Here is an 18,283-nt window from a genome sequence, read left to right as displayed (position 1 = left end):
TGAAGGCACCCAATGTCAAAGCTTGGAAACGGAGTGCTTTCTGCAGCAGTCTGTAAGCACCAAATGGTCCCCATGTCCAAAGGTATGTGTCACTGGTACAGAACACTAACAACTAGACTCATTAACTATGAGCAGGGAAAGGAAGCTCTAGCCTATACATTGAGAGGAACCAGTAAGAAACTAGAAAACAGATGAAGTCTTGCCTTGTTCTCACAGGAATACATTCCTCCAAACTGTCAAATTCCAGGACTCCCAAAAAGAATGGCTTCTATGATGTCACCCCCATCTCCCTCAAAAACGCTGCTCTCAGTGCCCTTGAGGTTGGGTCCCAGGCCTTTTCCACCTGGGCATCTCCCACTCTGGCTTCAGGCTCCCTGTGTGCTCCACCCTGTAGCTCCCAGGTAAAGCCAAGTCAGCATTCCCTCCAAAGGGCTGTCTTGATCAGGGGAAGAAAGAAGTACAGAGGGGATGAGCAGTCTCCTCTTGCTGTGTTTGAAAAAAAAAAATTAAAAATGGATGCTTCTAGTAAGCATGCTCCCACAAGACGGCACATTTTGTCATTGACAAGAACAGTGGTTGAAAGCCAAAATTTGTGGAAGGGTAGAGGTCACTCCTATGCAGGGGGAGAGGGGCTTTACTAGCCTTTCTGGGGGCAACACAACCATGAAAGTAGAGGAGTGATAAAAACTCAGGCCTTTCTAACAGTTCAGTAGATCAGGGTTGAGCAGCAAAGGTCAGGCTACCACGCAGCTTCAATCCCCCTCCTCCTCTTGCCCATTTGCTCTGCCATGAGAGCATTTCACGACACTCATGATCACAAGGTAGTAAAAAGGTAAGTCAGTAAAAAGAGCACACATGGCGCTGCAGCAGGCATGCAAGAGACAGAACCCAGCACTGCCTTTGCTCTCCTGATAAATCATCTGCATCAGTGCGATGGATGCTTTTTCCCCACACCCAGGCTCTGAGAGATTCTTTGAGCTCACAGATTAATCAAAACAGGCTGATCTCAGCTCGTTTCTTGATCTGCCTTAACTACTCACTCAGCAGGCATCCAAGAGTACCTCATGCCCCCAGCCCCACTCTGTGCCCATCCTGCCAGTAAGCACAGCTGTGGCTTGGCTGCCATTCCGTGCAGCCCGCAAGGAGCCCACCTGCCTAATAGGGATGTGCCTCCCAGCAGCAGCAATTAGCAGATGCCATAGAGGACCTGGACAGGCAGGCTGCACCCCTCCTAATTGACTGAAAGAAGAACAAGACTTGAACTTGCTCCAAAAGGAAGCAAAAGCTTCAGCCTCTCTGCATTCATCTACCTGCAGAGCTTGTCCAAACCCGCATGTAGGCAGCAGCTTGCAGACAAGCAATTTAGAGGAAACAGAGTCAGGCCAGCACAAGTCAGTTGGAGATATTGACCCTTCTGGCACTTTGGAGGCACACCTTGAGCTCAGCTTAAACATGTCTTTCTTCCCCTCTCTGGGGGAACTGGCCCTTCTTTTCCCCTTCTCAGCCATTATTTTCTTTAGAATGGCTCATTCCAGCTACAAGTCCACTGTATCCCTCAGCACTGTCTTTTCCAGGCTCTGCAAACCACACCAGGTAGAATTCTGTGGAAAACAAATTGGAACACCCACATCCCCTTCCACACTGGCAATTCTTGAGGAGAAACATACTATCAAATATCTCATTTCTGGTTTTAACCAAATAAAGATTTCACCAAATTTTTTCCAGTGTTACACAGGTTGCAGTAGTTCCACTACTTCAGTTTCACTACTACAAAGCAGTAGGTCAATAAAGAAAAAAAAAAAAAAAATTCTGTACAAAACAGCTATCCTCTCTCAGGCAGTGATGGCATCAAGATAGACCAGGAACTTCAGTGACCTAGAAGACTTTGCTGTCAAGGCATAGCTGGCACAAAAAAAAAAAAAAATAAAGATCAAATCAGGAGCAATTCCAGAGCAAGCAGATTGAGCAGGCTGCTTTATAGCCATCACTACGATGGTACATGCATGTATCACAGGAATGAGTTCAGGTGCTTTGTAGTGAATTAGCAGGAAGGAAGAATTATTTGCAAAAGGTATGGCATTGTGATCACATAACTGAGAGTTCCACTTCCAAGACTCTCACAAACAGAGGTTTTAGCTTAAAAGTTCCCTATATTCATCACAGAGGACAAAGACTGCTTAGCAATGAATGCAGACAGTGCCACAGAACAATGACAACTGCAGGTGCAAAGGAGGAATACTAGAGGCGCAAAGGTGCTTCAACATTTATTTTCCCCCAAAGAATCATAAAAGGATTAAAACAATTCTAAAAATTGCAATGCTTTATAATGCTTTACAATACATAAATACTAACTGTACTTCCCGCTTAGACTAAGCAGCAGGAAAGTCTTTTACTCAGGCCTTTATGTCAGTAAAGTGCATAAAGCTGTTTAATTTAATTCAGGTACAGAACAGGTGATAGGAAAAATATAAAGCGGAGTCATTCCAGTTTAGTCCAAGACTGGGAAATTCTCCTGAGTGGGATGTTCTGCTGCTGGTTGGAAGCCACATTCAACAGATAATGCTCACATTGAGTACAAATGTCTGCAGTCAGCCAGTTTGCCATGGTCCTTGTGTGACAGCACAGAGGCTGCGCTAGGCCGTGGGGCTCCAAAATAACAGGCACACTGGAGCAGGAGAGGAAAGGAAAAGAAGGCAAGGCAAATAAATCAACCCAGGTTTCTGTTGGAGGATACTGAATTTTTTCCACCCTTCCTCAAGACCTGATCCAACATTGCTAAATGATTTTAGCTAAGTGGATGGGTTCAATGGAGCAGTCATCTCCACGCTTGGGAAAGTTATTAGGCACCAGAACAACTTCATTCACTGAGACTTCTCTATTGTAATAATAGCCTAACGGTATTTCAACAGAAGGGCTAGCTAACATATCTGCGATTCATCCAAGGTTATGACTTACAGCATATGCTGTACAATGTTTCTTTGACATCTGGAAGTATGACAGTAACGCAGTCACTCAGAACTCTTCTGCAGCATCTGCATTGTGAGCCAGACCCAGTCACTGTCAGTGCTAACATCTGTAATGAACACTGGCTTGATTTTTGGACACTGAAGTACAAGCATTTGAACCAGAAACTGCTGTGACTATTTTGGCTATATTAGAGAACAATATCAGAGAAAGTAGATACCTGTTCAGCCAGTACAACATACACAAATATAGATTTGGAAAGAGGAAAACAGAACATACGCTTCCAGTTCTAGATATTGCACTTATTCTCACAATGTATTTTCTACTCAGACCTGTCAAAAAAATCATTTGGCAATAATTCTCCTCCCAGGGACAAAAAAAAAATTAAATAGAAAAGGTGTCTGAATGCTTGGAGAAGGACTGAGAAAACCATCTGCTGCATTACTCTTCAGTCAGTTACACCTTGGACCCTTCACATATTTCTGTTCTAGGTATAGATAGGGTACTCTTGGATTGCAGGGAAACACCCCCAGCTGCCGTGGATATGGAACACCATGAGAATTTGGGAAATTCTCATACAAATGAGTCTTCCACTAGAAATGTTCTGCATCTGACTGCAGTACTTTTTATGAACTGTAGATCAGTTAGACCAGTCATTCAGTATAATATTCAGTTGACTAGAACGAGACTACATAATGCAGCTGTATGCACAGGTAAACAAACCTGCTGACAAGTATCTGGTAACACGTTTCAAGGTAAAAGCACAATACATCTGTCCTAGCTTACCTATAACACTCCCATTGTTCTATTTCACGCAGCAACTCTGAGCTCTTCTGCTCTTGAGTAGCTGGGTCTTCTTCTCTGGAGAGTCTCAAAAGTTTCAAGAAGTGAAGCGGAAGATGTACACACATTCTGAAGGGCATGGACATCTAGAATCACAACACAAATCACCTGAGTTCTCAGGAAAACCTTTCTTCTTAGAAGGAAGATTGCATGGCATTTAGTTGATTTATTACTGCACTTAGAAGATAAACAGTAATGCAGTGAACTCCCTGACCCTCACATAAATAGAGCGCAGAATAATCCCAACAACTTTACATAGGATCAAAGGAAGAGGAACCAGAGCTGTTTCAGCTGACATGCCTTTCTTTCCTAGTTGTTTTTGCATCTTCTATTATTGCCTCTTTTCTTAGAAACAAGCTAGAGGGTAGATTTGAGGTACCAATGGGATGAAGGAAAGCTTCTTATGACTAAATGAAGTGCAGAGAAAACAGAAAAGAAAAAACATGTTTGTTGTAAAGACTAGACTTGCCTTGATGCAGCAGTCACAGCAGACGACACTAAGAAAAAGAAATACCCAGCATTATGTTTGAGAAAAGCTCAGTACACACAGGTGCTGTATTAAGGATGATTTATCCAGAGTCTCAGTTTGTGATTGCAGCAAAGTCACTTGAAGGCAAAGTGAACAAGTCTAGAGTTCTCTGTTCAGCCAGCCCTCCTATGGTATTTATAGTACTTTTAGGTCATCTGAAGCACATCATCATTTGTAGCTTGAAGGCTTCAAATGCAAGTACCATTTTCACTAACAGAGTTACTGAACTACCACTGGTTGTTTAGTTATTGCTTGTATTCAATGCAGCACTTTGCTGCTGTTTCAAATAGACTTAAATGAGCCTGGGAGAGCCTGAAATTTCTCTTTTCCTCTCCTATGAAGAGAAAAACTCTGACAAATCAGTGGATAATACTAGGTCCAATTCTTTCCCCAGGCACAAGGTCTGGAGTCCACTTTTCCAGTCCTGAATAGAAAGTTGTGTTAAAAAGGCTCTCCAGAACCTGCTCAAGCCCTTGACTGAAGTAAAATCCAACCTACAGAGCAAAATGAAGACAGTGATTGCTGAGAAGAATTGAGCGTTATGCTTGCACATTAAATTTGGGCATTGCTAGCTATTACTAAGAGTTAATATTGAGATACCACTTCCGAGGTAAGTTTTCCCATGTTCTTCAGCCTAGCTCGTGTAGTAAGGCAAAGCCAAAACGCTAAGGAACCCATTCCAATCCAAGGACTGCTACCATATGAATTCTGAGTATTCGCACTGCTATTCTTTTACCCTTCTCTCCATCCTCATTCAGTCCTTTCGTACCCACTCACCTGCTGCAGAGGTAACAGCTGTAAGGCCACTTAAGAAACATCTGCTTATGGCAGCTGAAACAGATCTGTGGAATGGAAAATATTGTGAATGCCAACAGGAAATATCTTTCAACCAACAGTATCCACTGCCTGCCAAAGAGCGAGCATACAAGCTAACCTTCTCAAGGCTTCAGATCCACACAGAATAGCTAATCCATTGAAGGATAGCAGAGACACAGGAATTAAAAGCTAAAAAGGCAAAAGAGGCCTTATTTGTAAGTCTGTGTTTTTATGATGCAGAGGTTTGGAGCAGCTGCCAGACAACAGGAGTTCAAAAAGAGGCTCTTGAACAAACAATAGCTGTATTGTGCAATAGCGTAACAGTAGCTAGTTAAGAGAGGGAAGAAGAGAGACATTCTTTGAGGTAGACTGCAACAATCCCAAAGAGATTAAGTCAGGGCAACTTTGAATCCAATCCTGAAGCAATAAGTGAGTCATAAGGAAGCTGATGAGTCTCTTGAACTTTATAAAAAGAACATTCATACACAGCTGGCAGTCAGAAGTGATATTATCTTGAGGAGCAGAGCTTGAGAAAGCTAAAAAAAAAAAAAAACTTCAACAGTGAGAACACAAAGGGGATAAGAGAGCCATTTTAGAATAAGCAGAGAGAAAGCAAATTAAAGCAACACTGGTTAAGAAAGGTGAGAAGGAAACAGGGATTCTTGTGACAGGAGTGGAATTATCATAGCTGCGCTAGTAGAACTCTTTGGCTCTGTGCACACTGCTACTTAAGTGAGTACAAGAAGCTGACCCCAAAGCCTAGCAGCATGAAATTCCTCACATCTGTGTTGCAAAGGGCTTTCCCTGAAGACATCTGCTCTTGAGGGGCTGGTGGAAGCAGGCCCTCTAGAACAGGCTGTGAATAAGTAAGCAGAGTGGGCAGGCAACAGTCCTGTGCTGTAGCATTCTCTACCTCCCTCATCTCTCTAGCCTTTATATTCATCCCTCAGCAGGATGGCTTAGGTCAGCACAACTCAAATGTTAAGAGTCTGAATTAAAAGCCTTTGAAATTCGGTACACAGAGAAGCAATCTGTATCTCTGTGAATTCAGAGCTGAACAACAACAGCAATCAGCTAAACTAGCATAGAAATAACAGATGAAATTGTAAGTGAAGGCTAAGCTGCTACTTAGGGAATTTACACAGCCTAAGCTTGATTAGAAGCCATCACAGCACAAGTATTAAAAGATCCTATACAGCCTAGGGACAAACTCAGATCAGCAGCATGAACAGGAAGAACTGAGGCAGAGTACCTCAGCAGTTCAACACTAAGAGATGAAACCAGGCAGCTTCTATCAAGGCAAGGACAGCACTCTACAAGGAGAAGGAAACATACCTTTGCTCTTGGAAAGACACCATCACTACTTCCTTGGGAAAAGCCTCCCCTTTTCAGCACTATCATTGCATATCTGGTTCCAATCAGTTCAGCAATGGTAGGTGATGGCCTTGTAGTAGGAAAGTAAGAGTCCTGTCCAAAGACAGAAGTTAAGCATCAGAAAGAGCTAAACACACACACACACACACACACACACTGTAAAAGCTATTCTCAAACCTCAGTCCCAAGAGGCTCAGCAACATTTCTATCCAGAACTCACTTCTGCTGATGGACTGTATATGTCGCTAGTAGAGCACACTTCAGGGAATACTGCTTTAGTTTTTGAGATTTTAGTAAAAAACTCAAGTAGTTTCCTGAACCTGCACTAGGGAAGCATGTCCTTTGCCCCCCCCCCCCAAAGCATTTAATCCCATCACCAGAAAACTCTCCTACCCTTGGATACAGACATAGCACAGATGGTACCTTTTCCTCTCCTCACCTATGGTACAGGTTCTCTTTCCACAACACAATGCTCTTGCCTTATCTTTCGCCAAAGACCCACTGATCCCACACAAATAGCAGCTATTTTTTCTTTCCTTTTCAACAAGATCACCAGTTTTTGTCTAGGTGGGGAGCCTTGCCCACCTGCATCCCCCACTATGCTGCTGAACAAAGAGGTCAGGGTTATGATAAGATTAGAATTTTATCCAGGGTGGGAGGAAGAGCAATGCAGCTCCCTCCAAGGACACTACAAGTTTTATATTGCCTCCAAGTGAAAAATAATATCCCAATGTAAGCTGAGCATACAATATGGCTTAAATAAAACCAACATAACATGTTCAATACATGTACACAAGGTTCAAGGTGCACACTGGAATCATCATCAGATATATTAGAACAGCTTGGCAGTTGATATACCAGACTTACAAATTTCTTGCTTTGAAGGCCAGTGTCTAAAGATTTGGACCTTCTTCTGTAAGGATGCAGCTGCTGCTGGCCAACATTCAGGACACTGTTAGGCTGAAGGTCTCCTAGCAGGGGTGTGCTCACGGGAGGAAGTGTATGATCTGCAGCAAGACCTGGGTAGAAAGTTTCAGACTGCTGAAAAAAAATGGGCTGGCAGCCTCTAAATGTTCCCCCAAAAGTTGAATAGTTAAGAGCATGACACTGCCTTCTGAAGACAGCTAGGCCTGCATCTCTCCTTCTCAAACTCCATTAATTCAGATCATAAAAAGCAGAGATTACTATAATTATGCTTGTCAGTAGGAAGTGATGAGCCTTCATTAGCACCATTTAGTTTAATATAATCAAGCGTTCTACTTCAACATTCAAAAGGCTCATTAAGTTTTTACTGTGAATTCAATTATGCCTTTTGGGATACGCTATCATTGTTTTGAAGCTGCAGGAGATGTACAAGCATCAGTCAACCGCAGAGGAATGGTTTTCTAAGGACACCTCCCCAGACTCATGATTTAGTGTTGGAGCTTCTTCTGTCAAGTACCTTCAAGTGATCAGAGAGCTGCAGCACAGTAAGCCCTAAGTTTATGGCAGCACAGTAGGCCACTGACTACTTTGTCACCACCTGGTTTACACACGTAGCAAAAACAGCACTGACCTGTGCTGCTGTAGGACACTACTGATGACCTGGCTGAGGCATGCTGGGTGCTGGAAGACAGCTTTGGAGTCATTTCCTGTAGACCAGAGGACAAGGTACTCTTAAGCTTGCTCAGACTATTACTAAACAAAACCCAGGATTCAGAATTGACCAGAAACAGTACAAGGCTTATTCAGAAGTAGAAGAAAGAAAGAAAACAACGTAGAATATTTAGAAACTTAGTGTTCCAAGAATCAATTGCAAGTAAATTTTCCCTAAACAGGAAGCTCCAGTCAAGCCAGTTAAGTTTCAGATTCATGTGTTATCACCTCAATCAAGCTCAATGCTGATTTTAGTCCCAAATTTTCAACGGGTCAGCAACCAACTTCACTAGATTTTTTACAGCTTTCAGAATGCTTTGCCATTTTTCTTAGTTCTGGCTCACATGTACCAACTGGAAAACAGTTAAGTGTACTAATAACTTAGCTCAAACCCAATGCTGTATGTAGAGAGCATAGTTTCTAGCTTCTCTAGAAAAGCAGAATAAAGTTACAGCCTCCACAGAGGTCTTTCTAGTTCACAATAATACTCCAGTAATACACCAATAGTTCTCAAGCTGTGAATATTCCTACAAGTAGCACATTCTTGTGCAAATATAGCTAAGATTTTCTGCTTTTATTAATTCATATCCATTTTCCTCAGTTAGGCAAATGCATTTCAGACAAATGCTTACAGAAAACAGATTCCTGTTTGTTTGCCAGAGCATCTGTGCTAGGCATAACGTGTTAGGGTTTCAGTTCTGTTCCATACAGTTTCTGACTGTGCTCAGACTGAATCCCAGAACCACACAGTCAAGATCAGGCTATGAAATTAAAGAACCCAAAGCCCGCATAGCCCAGTTTACTTAAAAATGGTGCTCCTTCAGTTGCTTCCCAGGCAGAAGAGTGGGAATTCACCAGTAAAGTTGCTTCCTGTAACTAAATCATGTGAAACGCAAACACATCTAGCATCAGTTGCCCCACTGGAAGGTAAAAATAGGAGTTTGGCTAATATGCGCCACAATTTCTCCTATATTTATCAAGATTTTGAGAATACCTAGTTTTAGTGACAACAGCAGACCTTAGAGTTATAAGCCACACTCGTGTCATAAAAAGAAGTGTTTAAGCATTACATGAGTTTCTGTAGAGTCAAATACTCCAATGAACAAAACAGTATCATGTTTGTTCACTTTTGAAGAACAAGACTGCTCATGCTGAGATTTGAACTTGATATTCTAAGGTACATATCTGCACAGATACAATGCTTAGAATAGACTGTTTATACTTATTCAGCCCTTTCATTTAAAGCCTTACCTGAATTCCTGATCTCGGATGCTGTGCTCTTGTGTTCACGATCTGAAGTGCTGCACTGGCATCTAGGGATGTTAAAAAAATGTTATTCAGAGATTTCAAGGCAACATTTGGAATTATAGACATTTCTGGGTGGTGTGAGGGAAGTGAAAGAAAGAATACACATGCAACAGTAAGTATTATGTTGTGGCAAGAAAGTAACACACCTTATACCCACATATCAGAGTTTGATATTTACCCTGTTATTTAATATTTCAGTTTTAGGAAATTATTGAAATCCTGCTTTCCAAGTCAGTTGACAAATTCAACTCTCTATTTATAAAAATCACAGTTTGAAACATCTTCAAGATGTAATAGACCACAAAGAGCTTTCTAGAAATATTCTTATCATTTACAAACAAAGTTTGCGTTCCCTCCTCCCTTACATTATATGTTATGCAATATTTTTATCAAGCACACAACTGAACTCTGGTGACTTCAGTTGTATGCTTGATAAGGTCACTCTGTAGCAGATACCTTTAGGCCTGCTCCCACTTTCCCTTGCTGATGACGATTGCAGCTTCTGTGGTTGCTTAATTTCTGCCATGAGCTGTTTGTGTAAGGTAGGCTCTGATGGAACACACTCTTTCAGCTTCCGCTCCAGCACCTGCAGGCAGAGCATAGCACTGCAAAGAGCCACTAGCTAAAGTGGGGAGACAGTGGTGACAGAACTAGAGCTTCAGCAAGGGTACTGCTGTACAAGCGCCTCTCACTCAAGAGGGCACTGAGCCCTCTACATCATGCCTTCCATACCTCATTTCTTGTCTTTTGAGGCACTTGAGAGAAGTTTCAGATAACGTGTTTGTTAAAGAACATTTCAGCAACTTTCAGATTTGAAACAAGGCTAGATCAAGTAGTATAGGAGTACTTTCAGGACCACAGAGTGCTCCAGCTAGAAGTAGCAGCAGTGGAAATAGACTGATAATTTTTCTCTGAAGATTTGCCACCTCCCATTTTCCTAATCCCACGTGTTCGCAGCAGGTTCTGCCCAACAATTAATTACAATTTAGCCATCTCCTAAATCCAAACCAGTAGTTAAAACATTAAATTTGTATTCCCAGAAACCATCCTGTCAACTCTGAAATTATCTTGCTTTGCTATCATTAGATACAGCACCAAGTCACCTACAGGTTTTAGATGAGGCTTGGGAGTGGCTACAGCATTGCTGGAGGTTTTGCATTTTTGCTCGATGTTCACCTGAAAAAAGCAGAAATGGTGCTTGAGCAATAAGTTTCTCCACAGTTTTCACATCCTTCTCATTCAGAGGCACAATGAACAACTCAAAAAAAAAATGAGAATAAGGAATGTGGAGAAGAAATTTAAAAAAAAAAAAAAAAAAAAAGTAGGAAAATGTAGAGTGATTAAGTTTGCTTAGAGGTTTTTGGAGAAACAGCTTTGCCTATGGCAAGAGATGATCAGAAGCCCTGCACAGCCCTTTGGAGCATGCATAGGAAGCAGACAGCTCAAAATGCTCTAAGAAGCTACTGAAAAAAATGTTGTAGTCATATTTTAAGGTCAGGACTTGATCACAATACTTTCATTAGTGATAACTCAGCTCCAAGGAGGAGAGTTACTGAATAGGTTAACATAGAACATAGAAGACCATAACAAGAACCGTAGCAGCAGGCAACTATATGCATAAGCTAGAGTCCCAGAGACTGGTTTACAGCCCCACATAAAACTAGGAACAATAGCAAGATAGAACTGCAGTGCAGGTATTCTTGTGAAGCAGATTTTTTCTCTCATCAAGGCCTGTGTTTGATGTAGAGAGGACAAAAAAATGTATATATACATGTACAACTTGACTTATCTGCCTTGTCCACTTATTCTTACTTTGAGGCTATGCCATTTTCTTTCCCTGTGCATACAACTGCAGAATACATGAGAGTGCAGTAAAATACCACTAGCTGTCCTTTAATTTGAAAATTAGACCACTGTTTGCTACAGGAGCTTTAAAGTAGCTTTGCACATGGGGAAATCCTTATTTAAGAGACTTCTCAAACAAAGGCTGAAACAGTAAGTACTCCTTTCCTTCTCCCAGCATTTTTGACAAATGCGCTTCAAATTGAAGCTTGTGCTTCTTGTCAACCACAGGGAATAAAAAAAGAAAAAAGAAATCAAGAGCCAGTTCATCCTGCCACCTTCAGTCACGTTTCTGTACTACATAGTGCTTTACAATACATAGCAGTATCAATGAAATGAGTAGCTGTAATGTATTTTCTCCTTTCCATTACTACTCATGTATTTCTGAACAAATTAGTCTCCAGATAAGTGTTAAAGCCTTATCTGAAGGCTGGCGCCACAATCAAAAGTGAGAGTTAGAGTTTTATGAGTGTTGAGCTGAAGATTTGAATCCCCCGCACTCTAGGAGTGCCAGCAAGGAGGGAAAAAAATGCTGATGTCTAGCACAACTAAGCAAACTTTTCACTTTAAAAATATTGGTCTTTATTATAACTGGAGTTGTGTCTTATGTTCTGCCAAAATGTCTGTTTGCAAAACACACCAATGCCACAAAGCCTTATGCCAGTGTTTTAGATCTGCTCATCATTCCCAGCTCAAGCTTCAGCAAGTAAACAGCATCACAAACCTTCGGAGGCACTCAGTCATTTTTATATCTGTGCATCTTCACACCACATCAAACATTGCTGGAAGCCTTTACCATTTGAGTCAGCACCACAGCTGCCCTGGAAGCAGTTGAACTTTTTTTTTCATCCTGCCTAAGCTCCTGCAGTAGCTCGCATACACTCCTACAGGCCTCTGCCTTAGGCTGAGCAGAGCACTAACTCCACAGTGATTTTACATTTTCATACATCTCACAGCAGCTAAGGCAAGAAATCCAGTAAGAGATGCCAAGGACGGCACAACTCAAGCAGCCTGTAAAGACAAGTGTCTTGAGTACAAAAGCATGAGCAGGCAAGAGTTTCTTTAATGGAGTTGTTTTGTGCAAGGCAGCTTAATTGCACTGGAGAAGGAACTGACTGACACCTGGAGGGGAAACAAGCTTGCTATCCAGCTTCATAAAAGTTTGTCTGCCCCAGATTAGAAAGGTACTGGAAATGAAGCATTTGGTTGGATAAACATAGGAAATCAAATATTGAGCTGTAGCTGAGAGGGAGCTCTAAATACTTTTGGACTGGATGTACCTTTGAGAAAGACCTGAAGAGTGTCTTTCAGTCAGAACAAATACTGTTTGGAAACCAGTTGGTTTCAAAATTGTCCTCTGACTGTAGTCACTCACCTTCCGAAGTTTGTACCTCTTGTGCCGAATATCATCTAGAAGTAATTCATAAGGGGAGTAGGTACATTCTTTCAGAGGGACAGGACGCTGTGGTCGCTCAGTGGCCTTCTGCAGCTTTACACCATTCTGCAGTTCACGGATGACACTGGGCCACAGGGATGCCTAGGAGAATCCAGTGAGAAACAAGTCAACATCTAGCTAGAACTCATGGAAGAGCACTCTCTCCCTCTCTGTTAATGGGACAAACTGAGTAACTGAAGTCTTGCAGAAACAAAGTGTGTTCTCAACAGTCCCCTTTAACCCACTTGAAGATTAGGGCATAGTACCAGGTTTATCCCTGATTTTTGTCATCAACTTTATGAATGCACTTCATCAAAACACACTTTTTGTTACCAGGTATTTAAGACTCATCTTCTTGAAGTACTTCCTGCAAGCATTCCATGTACCAGAAGAGTTTTTGTTTTGGTTTCCCCCTCTTCTTTCCTATCTTCATATTATTGCATTCTAGGAAACACTGAGAATGAAATCCCAAGCCTTATGATTAAAATCCTCTGAACTTTTGGAAACCAAGAGTTGAAAAGCCCACAAACTCAAAGAAGACAAAGAGAAAGCAATCTCTAACAGCAACTTATGTTAGTGGTTACAGCCTGGAGACATAAGCTGATAACTCCTATCTTCCCATCCAGTTCCTGCATTAATACCTGTTTCCACAGGATGCTCAGGCATGTAGGATAGCACAACAAAAGTTAAAGGCAGGAAAAAAAACACACAACATAATCCACTCAATAGCCTGTTTAGACAACATTGTAACGGAAGAGCAAAGTCAACAGCTTATTTAGTTCCCAAAGGCAAACTGAATATGAAAGTGATTGTATTATAAACAGTAAAGAAGGAAGCAACATGTTTTAGAAAACTGCCTCAGAACAGAACTTCTGATTTAAATTCATATCCATCTTCCTTTTACAGGATGAAGTGCGTTCTCTCAAATTATGCCTTCAGATATCTTGGTATAATAGCAGAAAAATTTTACGTATACTCTGACTGGTAGGCTGCCTTTGAGGAGAAAGACATTTAATTGGATTGCTTTAGGTGGGTTTTGCAACAGTGGTATCTCACTTCAAAAAAAAAAAAAAAAAAAAAAAAGAACAGTCAGATGTTAGCCATATACTAGCTGTATCTCCTTGACTAACATAATTTACTGTGTAGGAGAACACACACACACATCTCTTAAAGTCCTACCAAAGAAAGAGCTAAGCAAATAGATTGGTGTTTGTCTCCTATTCAACACTAAACACTTTCCATTCTCTTCAACATCTTAAGTGGTAAGATAGCTGTTCCCAAGAGATCTTGGTGCTTAGATTTCAAGAAGATTGTCTTGTGACACATATGAATCAGCTCTGCTCAGACAAAACAACCCTGCATGATATCAGGTTGCAGTATGTGTTTCAGAAAGCCCATTTCATAGCAGTCAAGATGGAAAAGTGTGGTCCACAGACAGCACTAACTGCTTGGCACTACATAAGGCCTCAGCTCCAATCTGGAATCCCAGAAATCGGCACCCTGGTTATTTTAAACTCAAGAGTTTGTCAGAGTGATGCAGTGAACTGGTGCTGAGGGACTTGGAAACTAGAGGCAAAGGATTTGCAACAGACATCCTGCTTTTGGAATCCATGTCTCCTGAAGGAGCAGAGGCCAAAAACACTGGCCTCCAGGCCACACGTCAAAGCCCATGTATTTATTCATGTATTCCCTGCAGAAAAGTGCTACAGCAGTTGATGAGTTTGTGGTTTAAGATTGCTTGCCAGCTTATTTTAATAGATCACAAATTTGAGAATATGCCCAAACACACATTTCACAAACATTTTCATACGAATAGTTTGAGCACGCTTCAAAGCAAGTGCTATTTAGACAAAAAGAGCAAGTCCACAAGTCTCTCGGGGCTTGCCATTTGTCTCCACAGACTCCAGACTACAGAGCATTTGTTTATGCTGGGCAGAGCTCCAGCCAGAAGAGCTATTTGTTTCTGACTGAGCCCTGACTGTGTAGGGCCTTGGAAAAGAGTAGAATAAGTTACTATCTCTGCCCCAAACACATTCCAAGATCTACAGAAGGACAGAACGGAAGGACAAGTAACACAGAAAACAGAAGGTAGGAGCTACATCTCCAGCCTCACCCTACTTCATGCCTTTGTCGAGCTGCTGGAGCTCACAACCATAAGGAGGGATGGAGTTACTTTCCTCCCCTCCAGCCCTGAACTAACAGCAGACTCCACGTGATTAAAGTGATGCAGTCCATCTTACTCTGACCACCAACAGGAAGTCTTCTGGGAGTTGTTAATCCAACTACAGAAAGAAACAGATTCCTTTTGACAGGTATCAAATCCTGCCAAGAGATGGAGTGTGGGACTCATTTCAGTAAGAAACAGCATGAATAACTACTTGTGGACACTTATTCCAAAGAGTGCCTCCAATTTCACTTCTAGAAGTGGTTTAAGTTGAACCACAAAGAGGCTCTTTGTGCAGAAAAAGCATCCACATGAGGTAAACACATGAAATAGCTTAAGTTCAAGTTCACATCCCAGCTTGTTTTGCAGACAAGTCTTTAACTACTTAAGTTCTTGAACAATGTAACAAGTGTAATTGATGTTCAAGCTCTATTTTTGTTTGTTTGTTTAAACAAAGGAGTCACTAGGAAGCCTCAGAGAGCAAGGGTAGACAAACAAGCCCAACCTCCTCTAATGAAGGAATGAAATCCCTTACCCACTGTTTTTCCTTCTTCTGCACGTGGGTTTCCAGCAAATCTTCCTCATCCATTTTTTTTAGACTCTAAGAAGTGAGCACAAGAGGTCGTCACATCGAGCTGTCCACTGCTTTCCCGTTTATCCAGTATAAATTATTAATGGTGACTCGAAAAGCTTAGAGGCCCCAACACCCAAACATTCACGATTTACAATAAAATAGTGTGGTGCAGAGAAATGTTCCATATCATGAAAACAGACCATCAGCTAGGTACTCCATTTCTAGTGCAATGGAAAGATTATAACTAGATCAATTTATGGAGGTAGAAGGCATAGTAGATAAGGGGTGATGCAAAATATACCTCTTTGGAGGTCTGGATGATGGACACAAGCTTCTGAAGTTCAATAAATTCAGTAAAAAGACTCTTACAGGTCATTTTGTAATGACTGGTAGCCTCAGAAGGCATGGACAGGCGATGCTCACAGGCCTGAAAGAAGTGGAACTGTTTAAAAGAAATCTTGAAATAAAAACACATGCAGGTTGAAGAAAGCAAAATCCTTTTTTTCCCCTCAATCAGTGGTTAAAAATCATTTTCCTCATTGTTCCTTTGTATCTTTTTGTTTATTTTACTGTAGATGCAGAGGAGCAAAGAAGTAAAATGCCAAATCTTATATTTACAATAACTTCAGTACTTGTGTGATTTATATATCCTGATCTCCACAAGCTGTGCTTTGAAATAAGTACCTGGAAGGGAAAGCTTCCAAACCACAACAAAACACAGCAGGTGGAGTCACTTGTCATCTCATTTTCCCCCTTGGCACCCACCCTGCTTAGACCAGGGCTCAGACGATTTCTTGTTTTCTTAAATTATGGCTGAGAGGAGGCTATTAGTTTGAGCTGTGGCATTCAAATCCTCTTGCAGCAACCAAATATTATGGACAAGTGACTTGTTTCAAGATCTGTAGTCTTCTAGGTACTGAACACTACTGTTGGAGACTACATATTGAAGAACCTTGTAGACAGAGCTGTGAGAGCCATGTTCAGATTTCCTCCTTAGTTTCTTTTCCATAGACATTTGAGTGTACCTTAGAGGTTTTAAACCTTCCACCTCTGACAGAAAAGCTACACCTTCTCCCCATCCAACAAACTGCCCAGCTACTCCCCAGAAACAGCCTGTCAGCATGATTAGCCATCAGCTCCTCTAAAGCAGCTGTGTTTACTGAGCAAGAAGAAGAAAACCTTGATAACATCCTGCAGGGTGACTATTGGCTTCATTCCCTCATCATCCAGTTTCAACATGAGGCAGAGCAGTTTATCCAGCGGATCACTCAGTTCTCGCTCAACTTGGCTGTCAATTCCCCAGTCCAGAGCTTCATAGATCACCACTCCCAGGTACTCCAGCAGCTGCAGACAGAAGCCAAGGAAGCGGTACAACTCCACAGCCCTCATTTCCCTATTGCTGCTGCCCCACAGGGCTGAGCACATCTCTCAGGGTGAGAAGAGCTCAAAAAGCAACTGACTGCTCTTCAAGTAGCCTGCGACACTCCCCAGTGAGCTATGTTAAGCTTTTAAAAGGCCTTATCTAGAACCTCTAAATGATGACACCAGGACAAAAAGCCTATACGCTATTCCACAGTAGCAGCACTAGTGCACGCTGTTTGTTTCCCAGTCCCAAAGTCTTACTGGAGCTCACTCCTAACATTTTATTTCATTTTTCAGATTACAAGGGACAGTCACACCCACAGTAGCCAGTAAATGTAAATACCTTTACAGTTTTAGGCAGCTAGATGCCTGCATCTCCCATGCTGACTTTCTACATGGCAGGATTATATCTGCACGTATACAAAAGCAAAGACACAGGCTTACCTTGTCCTCTGACTGCTGAATGCTGCCAGCATCTGAAAAGGAAACAAGAGGAGGTAGGGCAGGATGATCACTGCACAGGCATTGATCAACAGTTTTTAGATAAACAGGCTTATTTTTCAAGAACCTGCCAAGCAGTGCAAGATACCCTTTATTTACTGTGACCATTAGCCCCAATTTAAGTACCACTGGTTAGTTTCTTTCCTTTGTTAGTACATATCTAATCACAAGGAAGGCAATGGATCTTTGTCTTCATTCTTTACTACTCGCTCTTGTCCCTGCAAAGTCTAGCAATGAACTCCACAGTCAGAAAAATTTTATCAGAAAAATTAGCAGGCATATCTGCATTACATCTTATATATAAACCTTTAGAATAAAGTACAGACAGAAGAGCAGCCTATATAGTGAGAACAACCTGAGCATACAGAGAAGGGGAAAAATAAAAAGTTTTTATCCGCTTTGTCCCTAAATTTCAACCAATTACAGAAACAACCCCTGGCATCCACAGCTACTTATTCTCTTACCAGACTTATGATACACCCGGAAGGAAACAGTGCCATCAGCATGAATAAAGATGCTCCCAGGACCTTTTATGAATACAGAATGGAGTGATGGGTACAGCCCTTGGGCTAATTCTTTCATTCTGCAGCAGCACTGAAAGCAAATAGCCCAGGCTTGCTCTTCGCTTATAGGGTGCTCAAAGCACCTCAAAATCTCAGCTAGAGAGACCTTTGCAGCCCTCTGCTCACAGCATGGAGACGCCATGTTCATTTTTACAACTCTTTGCTAGACTAGGAAGCTTAACAGCCTTGTTCCCAGGACAAGAGAATGCTCAGGCAGCAGCCTTTTATCAGTTCTGACTTAAGGTTTGTTCCCTCACACACTCTGCCACACAGGTGTGAACACTAATGCCAATTTTACTCTAGCTTTTTAAAGGAACACCACTTAAATGTGCATTTGCACAAACCTCTTTGAAGGAAAAAACAGGAAGCATTT

General features: G+C 41.7%; 1 protein-coding gene across 1 annotated transcript; it reads right to left on the bottom strand.

Annotated features, from left to right (window-relative positions):
- Positions 1-4,153: 4,153 nt before the first annotated feature.
- On the bottom strand, positions 4,154-18,058 carry LOC306958411 (protein spire homolog 1-like; the record flags this gene model as incomplete). The annotated part of the gene is made up of 14 exons (XM_079549929.1): positions 4,154-4,304; positions 5,114-5,178; positions 6,488-6,619; positions 7,394-7,545; positions 8,082-8,157; positions 9,413-9,537; positions 9,926-10,055; positions 10,577-10,645; positions 12,687-12,848; positions 15,446-15,511; positions 15,786-15,911; positions 16,664-16,828; positions 17,291-17,322; positions 17,812-18,058. 14 exons carry the CDS (start codon positions 18,056-18,058, stop codon positions 4,154-4,156), a joined length of 1,698 nt encoding a protein of 565 aa, XP_079406055.1.
- Between the last annotated feature and the right edge of the window lie 225 nt (positions 18,059-18,283).

The sequence above is a fragment of the Tetrao urogallus genome, assembly GCF_951394365.1.
Source record: "Tetrao urogallus genome assembly, chromosome: 1".
Classification (NCBI taxonomy): domain Eukaryota; kingdom Metazoa; phylum Chordata; class Aves; order Galliformes; family Phasianidae; genus Tetrao; species Tetrao urogallus.
This window is presented reverse-complemented; position numbering and strand designations above follow the sequence as displayed.